Here is a 10,722-nt window from a genome sequence, read left to right on the forward strand (position 1 = left end):
ACGTCACAGTAGGACGAGTGGTAGAAAAAGTTGTAGGCCTATGAAGATGTGACCGGCTATAAGTGGTAGTCTGCACTCTGCAGAATACATAACGCCAAATATAAAGCCTATGAATATATTTCGAATGCTCATTCTACATGGGTTATTGTTTTTGCATTCTTGTGCGATTAAGGCTGTGATGATTTAGGTTACAAAAAGTAGGCCTTGCCATTCAGCAGCACTGAGAGGTTGTAATTTGAAAGGTCATGCCACATGCCAGTCAGTTAAATCATAAAGAAATAGCTGAAATTCAAAATGTTAGTTTCATTCAAGTATAATTTAGTTTCGTAGAATAAAAATAAGCATTGTGTATTTGTTTGTGGGGTTGTTAGGATTCAGATTTTATCATTTGACCTTAGCAAGGGTTCCATCCTCAACCGCTAGGTGTAGAGTTCATCGTTACTTGCTGCGGGCGGGTGTGATAACATTTCACGTGTTTTCCTATCAAAACTACCTAGCTGTACTATCTGTAATTGCCAGTAAAAGCAATGACATCGCTTGACGACTATCAGTTTTTACAATCTCTGAAAGGGAAGCGCCTTAAATTAAAAACGAACGATGAATCTTTCATCGGCGTTGTTCAACGTATCCTGAACAAAACCATAATCTTGGAAGATGGTAACGTAATTTCGAAATGCAGTGTAGCTAACGTTTCAATTTTGCAATTTTGTGTGTCTCTTTATGACAATTAATTTAACGCATGTGTCTTTTGTGTGAGAAGAACATGCACAGCTATCTGACTGCTCTCTTTGAATCAGCCCCAGTTCTTTTGATGTTAGAAAGTTTTTTTTGGGCATAATGATGATGGGATCTCTTCATGCGAACGTTAACCATTATGCCAATGCTATGTTTCAGTGAAAGCAATCAAAAGTAGCAGACAACACGCCGTGAGACACTTTCACGGACGTGAAATTTTGGGTGGTAAGTGAGAGAAACGTTGCAATTGTGGCAGAAAATTATATTAACGCTAACACTTTCATCGCTTTACAAATTAACATTTAAATCCCTTTGTAAGATTTGCTATGTAGCTAGCTAGCCACTGACTAGCCACATTCGTGACGTGAAGCGAAGCAAAAGACACTTAGCTGTAGCTCTGGCTAAAAACGTTTCTTGTTTCTGTGTGCAGTGGAGTTTCTTCGTAGCACAGAGCATATAAATGGGTAAGTCTGTCTTTTGTCCTTTTCTTTGGGCGAAACATACTCCAATAAAATAGTTAGTTAATAGATTGTTTTTGGGGATATTTTTTACAGAAGCAACACGGAGGCAGTCAATGGAGAAGGGAACCTGACCATAGCCGAATATCAGCCTTATAAATTGGATATATTGCAAGGTGAGGTGGCTACAGTGTGCAAGTTAGCGTAGTTATCACTGTCACTATGTCACAGCTGTTTTCTATTCGGACATTATTTAAAAAGTTCTAAATTGCCTACTAAACTATGTCAGTTAAGCATTTTCCATGGGTTTGTTTCTCTCTCTTTTATCAGAGAAAGATGATGATGAATATGTCAACTATGTTGTCATCAATGAATTCCATCAGAAGTTCCTCCCAGCTGTATGTTGCCATATTTACTTTATTTCCCTATGTTTCTTTTAGTATTTAGATCTTCTAGTTACTAGTCTAGTATGATTCATGCTTCCTGTTCATTTCCAAATATGCAAAACTGGTGTCTTAAAAAGCTCTCAACCACTGTTCTAGGTAATGGAGATTCAGCGGCAGAAGGTCATCGGCGTGGGAGCTGATGGAATTGGAGGCGTTTATCTTGAGAGACTCTGCTGGCTTCAGGTAGGTGAACTGAGACTGACCATGTTTAGAGCAGGTGTGCTTAAGAGGTTAGAATGTAGTAATCATAACATTTTGGGCTATATAATGATAAATGATATTCACATGATCTTCATTGCCTAATTGTTTGGTTTTTCCACAGATTGCTACCAAGAACAGAGTCTTCCTCTTTGATATGTTGGCACTTGGGGCCATTGCCTTCAAAAATGGTTTGACCAAGATCCTTGCAAATGACCGCATACTGAAGGTCAGTCATAAACATTTTTATTTTATTTTATTATTATTATTATTTTTTTAAATATTCTTTGACTATTGCCCTTCTATGCTTTTATGAACTATTCCTGTTTGCTTGTGTTTTATGTAAAGCACATGCTGGACCTCTGTGTACGAAATGCACCATATAAATAAAGTTTACTTGACTTGTCTTCTAAAGTGTTAAACAGCATGAAGTTCATATTTATCCTCATGGAAACTTAAAACTGCATTTTAGATGTGGTTAGAATAGAACACACCCTTGCAGGTAACTGATATCACTAGTGTTTTTATTTATTTATTTTGTTTAGGTTGCCCATGACTGTCGCAGACTGGCTGCTTGCCTGATTGCTCTATATGGTGTGAAGCTCATGAATGTTTTTGACACACAGGTATAGACAACATAAAGTCCAAGTATTATCCATTCAAAAACATTTGAATTACTTTGTTTGAGCTTAACATAAAGGTTAGAGAGCTGTGTGAAGTTGGCACCCCATATGATGAAAATATGAATACAAATATTTTGATTCGTTTGTACATGATTGTGCAGGCAAAATAAACATTTGTCCACAAACCGTCTTAAGGATATTAAACTTTAACCAGAGACTTTCTAATGAGGAGACACAGCACTCAAAAAATCCTCCATAGAAATGCATGGGGTTAGTTTGTAACATCAATATGGCCGTTGTCTACACATATCACACCCCTTCCTCGGCAAAACGTCGACATGTGAATACATTGAGCCAATCATGTGGTGTGATGTGAACACACTGAGCCAATCATATGGTGTGTTGTGAAGACATCTTCCCAATCATGTGTTGTGAACTCGCCGCTGGAGCAAGAGTGGTGTCGTGAAGCCTTGCGCACGCGCATTTCTGCTGAATAGGATGCCCGACGAGTGCCCAAAAAGTGTTGCTATATGGCCGCCAAGTGGAGGGACTTGCCTAAAAGGACTTTGCTTTAACTTGTTTGGTGACCTGGGGTCACCCAGCACCCCATCAACAGCTAAATGACTCCAAAATAGTTGGAATAGTTTGTGCACGATTGTGCAGGCAAAATAAACATTTGTGCAACATTGTTTCTTATGTTATTAAGCGTTATTTGCTGGTGATTGACTTCACTCAAGCACCTCATTAAAACCCAAATGACTCGAATGGTTGGAATCGTTTGTGCACGATTGTGCAGGCAAAATATATATATTTTTAATAAATGCATGCATAATAGGGCACAAACGAAGCACAAGCGATTCCAACAAATTTCGAGTCATTTGGGTTTTACTGGGGTGCTGACTGACGTCACTCGCCAGCAAATAACGTTTAATAACACAAGAAACAATGGTGCACAAATTTTTATTATGCCTGCACAAACCAAGCACAAAACGATTCCAACTATTTTGGAGTCATTTAGGTGTTGATGGGGTGCTGGGTGACCCCAGGTCACTAAAAAGTTAAAGTTTAATATCCTTAAGACGGTTTGTGCACAAATGTTTATTTTGCCTGCTCAAACGAATCACAATCATGAACTGTTTAAATATTTACCAGAGCTGTTCAGCTTGGTGTCCAGGTTCCTGTTAATCACATTAAAGTGTTATTCATGGTCCATTTTACACCATACAGTACATTCTCAGTGCAAGTCTGAATCTGTTGCTAAATCTGTGCTCAGATTGTACACTGGGGGTAACTGGGGTGAATGACGTGCCCTTAACCATTCCTGGATGTATTTGATCCTTCCCAGGTAGCAGATTTCCTGCACTTCTACAGACAGACAGGTGGACTGATCCCAGACCGGGTCAGCACCATGCAGGAGGTGGTGAGCCTCCACCTGGGCATGCCGGCCTCTCACCTGTCCTCTCTCAACATCAAGTCTCGACTCTCCAAGGTAATATGTGCAGGAATTAGTGTGCATATCTGTCTTTTTGACAAGAACGTTCTCAGTGTATTGTGGTATTGTTTCGGCATTGAGGGCAAGGCGGATGTCCCCCTCTGTCTAGGACTGTCTGCTATTGGCCGTATTTTGTGATTGACAGGAAGATCGCGAGGTGTGGTACATGCGACCCTGTCCAGAGCCGCTGCTGAAGCTCATGGCTCTGTCAGTCATCCACCTGCTACCGCTACGTCAGATGTTACTGGGTGCCCTCTTGTCCGACTACACAAGCCTGGTGGACTCTTACCTGGCCAGCGTCCTCTTCCAGCCAGTGCAAATGCAGGACATTGGCCAGGTGAGGCTACTGAGGAGGGCAGCATAGATTTCTAACTCCCCAAAAAAGCACAGTTTAGATGGACAAAGGTTCAGAGAAACAATAAAATGGTTTATAAATTCATAAAGAAGGTCATGCACATCCATAATACTGGCAAGGAAGGTCACGTCATGCACATCCATAAAATGGAATAGGAAATTTTACCCAAACAACAGAGATGCATTTGTGTAAGAATGCTTGTAGAAAATATGGCTTGTATGTACTTGTTTACATGTTTGTGATGTACATAATGAAGTGTGTGTGTGTGTGCTAGCAGGACAGCGGTCTAGAGCTCTCTCCCGAGCTGTGTGAGCTGGAGCAGATGCAGCAGGAGCGGCAGGCGTTGGCGCTGGAATACTACCCCTCCACCACTGAGGGCCGGCTGGTGCGCTTCATGCCCCGCTCCAACTCCAACTCCAGCACCTCTGCGGAGGCTGCGGAGGCCTCCTCGTCCCACTCCCACACCAGCTCTCATGACGAGTCCAGTCCACTAGCAGCAGGTTCCACCGAGGCCCCGCACGGGCCCACGCCACCCTCTGGTAGTCCCACACCGACACCCACACCCTACGCCACTCCTCCCTCTCATACTCCAGATACATCCACCCCTCATCCACCGACTCCCCATGCAATGACTCCCCATGCACCGACTCCCCATGCAATGACTCCCCATGCACCGACTCTTGTGGCTCAAACTGGTTGTGCACCCACTCCTTGTGGCTCAAACAGCACTGAACTCCCCACTCCATACCAGACCCCTGGCATCACTGTACCCACCCCTGGCATCACCATACCCACCCATCACCCTGGCAATGCACCGGCTGTTAATCTCCCCGCCGAAGCTGTTCTCTCGTACCCTCCAAACCAAAGCCAGGGTGCCAAAACTCCGGTACTTGCTCAGACCATTTTGTCCATGAAGCCTCGAGTCCTTTCCACAGCAACCCCGAAAATGGAGGCACTGCCCAAACAGTGGCCCCAGACATTTCCCCCAGAGAGCTCTGCATCTTCCTCCCCAGCTCGTCTCCTTGAGGTCGTCATGGACACCATGGCCCAGTCGACTTACACGGCTGCAGAGGGTGCCGGTCAGTCCAGCATCGGCTCCTACTTCAACCTGGGCAGAGGCCTACAGCTACAGAGGGCTGCCTTCAGCAACCAGGTGCAGCAGCACACTGTTATAGTGCCACCGAGCCCCACCAGTAAAGTAGCAGGGTCAAAGGGTTCGGTCGCCTCCTCCGACGCCTCCTTGAAGCCGATGGCCGCCATGGCAGGGGTGGCCCAGAAGATTGGCGCAGGTAAACCAAGTGCGACGCCCCCTCTTGACAAAGAGATGGTCTTGCAGAAAGGTCCTATCCGCCCGTCTGCTCTCAGTCTTGCGTTCAGTTCCTTCAGAATGGCAAGCTAAGTTGGGAAGTTGATAAGGAATCATGGGTGTCAATCAGCGTGGTGATAGTTTAGTATTTTTTTTATTTTCCCTGTTGTTTTGCTCTTTAGCATTAAATTGGCCCTGAATTGGCCCAGTTGTTTACTACTAGTTGATTGTTCTTGATGCAGAGAAGTTACCTAATTGGAGACCGTTTCAAGGTTCTGGTGCTTTCTTATGGTGTGTCACCAGAAAGAATGTTTTCAGAAAGAATATCTTCAAGCTGTACCTGTGTTGCTTTCCTTGCCATTAAAGGGGAGCAGAAGGTTGTACAAAAGCAAATTTGTTATCTTGAGAAAAGATACGAGTCCTCTGTCGCTTCTCTAGAGCTAGTTGCACAAGTGCTGCAGTAGCCTTTAATCGTCTTCTCCATTGAATCATATTTTGTTAATTTTGTCATATTTTAGTGCTTTGCCAATCACTAAAGCTCCGAACCATATTTTGAAGCTCAAGCTCAAAACCATACATTGAATAAAAATAAAAATTTCTCTCTACATAAGTTGAAACTTCGTATATTTGTTATTATATTCTTTAAAAGTATAATTTTGTAGAGTTATATAGTCTTCTCAAGGTAACACATTCAGCTTAAAGATCCAAAGTTTTTGTTGTCATAATATGAAAATGCTTCGGGACATAAAATGAGGTCAATGATGGCATGATAAATAACCAATGTTTCTCAGAACCGCTGGGCAATTTATACACTTTTCTCGCTCTCTCAGCCCTATTTCATGGGTTTGCTTACGTGCCTGGGCCCTCTAAATCCATTAAAGAAATGTTAACATGGACAGAAAAATAAAGTAACAGTTTTCCTCATGGGCCTAAAAGCATATGATTTTTTTTTTGTTTTCTCAGTCAAAACCTGTCTACATCAAACTGTCCTACAAATATCTGAGTCCAAGTAGTTATGCTGCAAGAACTCTGTTATGTTTGTCCTGCTTGTTCATTATGTTTAAGTAATCATTGTAAATATTGATGTATCAAATAGTGAAGTGCCATCTTTCTGTCGGGGGGGGGGTGGTATTTACTAAGTATGATTAGTAGTGTGTTGAGCTTACACAGGCAGACGTAGGAGATTACCTACCTTGTTACTCTATGTTTGTTAAAAGTTTAGTGCAAACAATTTGAAATGATTACACAAAAACTTTGAAATTTCAAAGAAAAGAACATTTTCTGCAAAAGTTCGCCACTGCCGAAGTTGAACTCGCGTCTAGATTTTGGCTCAGCATACCACTATCATCTTGCTTCATTGTGTACCCCTCAGGAGGATATTCCAGGTAGTGTGGTTAAGTGCCAAACCTAAAGTGACCTATAGCGTTATTCTCTGAGCAAAACAAAAGGTTGTTCTTTTAGGATGTTTACCTCTTACTCTGAGTTAATGTATCCAGGTTTGTCATTAAACCATGTACTTGGATAATGCCCCAGTCCCCAGTTCACAACACCTCTGTAATTGATTAATTCCTGTGCTTTCCGAATGGGAACCTTTCAGCCTTTCAAACTCTCATTCCTAATATCCTGATTAATTAACCCTCGTAAATAGTGTGGTCAAGATGCAATTGATCTTTTTTTCCTAGCGTGTCGGTACACGTGTCTAAGGAGTCTTGCCACTGTTGAGCATGCATTTTTTGTTCTTTGAAATGTATATTTCGTTTTTTAAGAATTGGGTCATTGTCATTGTTGATATGTTTAACTCTTTGGAGTTTATGAAACTGCATGCTCTTATTAAAATCATATTAATCACATAAAATAAATAAAACATACCTTTCAATAGGCTTCTTTTGATTTAACCATGTTACATGATTATTGGCATTCATGTCAAATCTTTAGAACTACGACTGCAAACACCAACAACATACAAGTGACAAGTAAGAAATATGATGTACAAACTTACAAAACCTAATGAACTTTTGATTTATTGAAAAAAACTACACTTTCATCAAAACACACCTTGAAAGAGTACCTATTTGAATGTGTGATAGGATCGTTTTCTACACATGATGTTCCTCCTGGAGGAAGTCTCCGTTGCGCCTGCTCAGCAGGGCCAGTTAAACAAGGTTGTGATGAAGAGGCTTGTTCACATTTTTGAGATGTTGCCAGCCTGCCAGAGTAACCGTGTGTTTTATTTTGAAAGAGCTGTATGGGCTCCTCGTAGCCGCAGGTAGGGTTCAGAGAGGGGTCAGCCCTCCAAGGATAAATGTATTTCTCTCTATACACCGATAATGAAAGTGTCCCTGAGGTTCTTTTGTACTGTATGAACTGGGCACACAGATTACACCACAGGGTGACATAAAGGCCCAAAATCCTCTCCGCACTCACCAACAAATCAGTGTGATTCTCTCTCGCCCCGAAATGCCCTGCTGAAACATGTAGACCCTGTGCACTCGCTTCTGTCATGGCATCTGTTACATTGCACTTAGTGCCTGGCAGTTTAGTTTTTTTCCTTACAGCAATTTATCATGACACCCGTTCTTAGTGGCCTTCTAAAGTTAAAAAAAAAGAAAAACAATAATTCTTTGTAGACTGTCAGAACAAGGTTTAATGCATGTTTTATTATGTGTCAATTGTCCTTACAACATTTAATTACATGCTGTTAATTTCGCTCACTAATTTCAAAAACGTCTTTGGCTCTGACAGATTAAGGGGTATTTTCTTAGTCATTTCCCCTGTTGCCCCTACTGTATCATCTACAGTGTTGTTTCTACTTCTATTGTTGTGCTCTGCGATTAGTTAATTCTTACCAAGCCTGCCCTTGCCAATCCACATCCTTTTCCCTTCCTCCAGCTCCCTTCCATCTCGACATAATGGAGTCAACAGCTTGTGAAAGTGATAGAGTGAAAGGTGTGTGGAGAGGGAGGGAGGAGGCTTTGCCAGCTCAGATTAGGCCACTGTGATCCATCGCCCTGTGAGCCGTCCAAAGGCCATTATGCAGCTAATAGGATAAGGGGCTACTGCTTTGCATAGCCATGGGCAGCCTAGAACACTTAATCCAGCAGTGGTGGTGGATCATGCTACCAAACCAAAGGGGCCAATGAACAGTTCTCATTAAGCACTGCATTGAGAACCTTCTGGAGGCAGGAAGTGTTGTTTGGATTTGGGAACTTTGTTTCCTGCTCAGTCATTGAGACATTCTGGGTTTGCAAATCGACACCGGTTAAAGAAAATCACACTTATTCGTTTTGGTTCTTGTAGTGGCCAAAAAAGTAATTGAAACTTGTAAACCTCCTTTTGGAGTTCCACAAAGCTGCAACAGCAAGTTCATATTGCACAAGTTATCACATGTATACCATGACATTGAGAATAGAATACCCAATTTGATTATAGAGATGTTTAAAGACCAATCCCACTGTAATTGTCAAATACCATAATTACACTTTACTATGACTTTCCCTTTATAGGTGGGCCAATACTGGCATTTGGTATATGATTTTTTCTCACCTCATTGATCATACTCACTTACACATTCCTTCTGTGATCTATGATTTTAATATAATTACTGAGATGTCCACAGACCAACCTCTCACCTGTTTATGTTTGTGTATGCAAATAGCAGCTTTAGTCTATTGACAGTAAACACTGCTCTCTTTACTGATATTTGGTGGGAGCAGATAAATCCACATATTCATTTAATGACCTTCAGGCAGAAGGATCTTGCCATACGGAATCCTTCTGCAGCTAAGACAGAGCTTAAGGCCTTACAGCTGGTGGAACACTTTTCTTCTGAAGCTCCTCATCTTGGGTGAGATGGTCCCCATTCGTTATTTCCTCATCGTTAGTGACGGTTGGGCGGCACTTCCAATTAGAGTGGAGATAATTAGCATGGAGGATGGAGAGCCTCTGCTGGGATCGGCGACTTCAGAGAGTCCAACTGTGGGAAAACTGAAGCTGTCAGTTGGAGAAAGTGGGAAACATTTTGCAGAATATGCAAATGTTTCTATTGAAAGATAGCTCAGATTAGACTGATGATAATGATATAACGACAGCAATAGTGATTAGACCACTCATTAATGCGGTAAGAAAGAGTCTTTGAGTATAAGAAGTAGACAATTGTATATATTTAGATGAAATGAGACCAAGAATGACAAACAGAATCAGCATCAACTGAAAGATAAGTGCTGTTATTGGAGCCTGCCTGCTCCTTCCCAGCAGTGTACAATGCACACAGAATAATTAATATGAATGCAAATATCTTTAGATGGCCTACATAATACTCCTGGGCTATGTATTGGACTATGTTGCCATTGTTACTGATTACAGAACCCAGTGTGAGAAAAACAAATCCTCTTATAAGTAGGCCTATTACATTTCAGAGTTTACAGAGCTTCACTTTCACTGTTCAGAGATCATATTGCACTTAAGATTTTCACAATGCTGTTCTACTCTTATGTTTAGATGTATTTGTTTTTTAATTCTCTCCACAAACAGACATCCAGATATGAAGCTTGAATCTTATTGGGCCCTAAAGAAACTGTTACGGTTACCTAATGACATTCAGCATTCAACGTTTAACATACTGTACTACTACATACAACATAGCCTGCTAAATTCACCTCAGTGTCAGGTATTCTACTGTAACCAATATGTGATGTTTACTCTAATGAAAGTGGGAAAGGACAATGTGATATGTGAGTTTAAACTGTTTTAGTGCTATTATTCTTTCCTTGTTTACTTATCTTAAGACACCAAATCCTTAGGAAACTGAATTACTTTCCAACAAATGTGGAATGTGTGGAGAGGAGCTATGAAGTAGCTGCTAATAAGTTTGCAGGGGGCCGACAGAGATGAGGGGGATTTATGCCCTGCTCCAACCGTGAGTGGGAAAACACGGTCCCCCTTACCTCCACCTCCAACAGCCTGTGGTTTATTTCGGATATGTTTGGTGTATAATAGGTGGGCCACTGTGGTTTGGACTTGGGCCTAATTAGATCTCTCCTTGCGTGTCTTTTTGGAGGGACAGGGGGACCACTTAATGAAAAACACACTGCTGGCCTGTTGTTCTCTTGT

The 10,722-nt window shown here is 41.7% G+C and overlaps 1 protein-coding gene across 2 annotated transcripts; it reads left to right on the forward strand.

Annotated features, from left to right (window-relative positions):
* The first annotated feature begins 236 nt into the window (after positions 1–236).
* On the forward strand, positions 237–6,217 carry exd1 (exonuclease 3'-5' domain containing 1). Of its 2 annotated transcripts, none has more exons than XM_042108248.1 (11): positions 237–657; positions 895–960; positions 1,166–1,199; positions 1,290–1,369; positions 1,524–1,591; positions 1,736–1,822; positions 1,962–2,066; positions 2,383–2,463; positions 3,806–3,949; positions 4,098–4,289; positions 4,582–6,217. In XM_042108248.1, the coding sequence occupies exons 1-11, from the start codon at positions 528–530 to the stop codon at positions 5,704–5,706; spliced, it is 2,112 nt and encodes a 703-aa protein (XP_041964182.1). In that variant the 5' UTR covers positions 237–527; the 3' UTR covers positions 5,707–6,217. The 2 variants fall into 2 exon arrangements, with proteins under 2 accessions (XP_041964182.1, XP_041964183.1); XM_042108249.1 differs by having other exon boundaries at positions 238–657; positions 4,585–6,217.
* The last annotated feature ends 4,505 nt before the right edge of the window (positions 6,218–10,722 follow it).

The sequence above is a fragment of the Alosa sapidissima genome, chromosome 10 (assembly GCF_018492685.1).
Source record: "Alosa sapidissima isolate fAloSap1 chromosome 10, fAloSap1.pri, whole genome shotgun sequence".
Classification (NCBI taxonomy): Eukaryota; Metazoa; Chordata; class Actinopteri; order Clupeiformes; family Clupeidae; genus Alosa; species Alosa sapidissima.

Bases quoted from the DNA above. Each gene is read 5' to 3' on its own strand.
- exd1 (XM_042108248.1), top strand. From the start codon at position 528: ATGACATCGCTTGACGACTATCAGTTTTTACAATCTCTGAAAGGGAAG. The intron at 1,370-1,523 runs GTGAGGTGGCTA...CTCTTTTATCAG, and splicing joins TAAATTGGATATATTGCAAG to AGAAAGATGATGATGAATAT. The intron at 4,290-4,581 runs GTGAGGCTACTG...TGTGTGTGCTAG, and splicing joins AAATGCAGGACATTGGCCAG to CAGGACAGCGGTCTAGAGCT.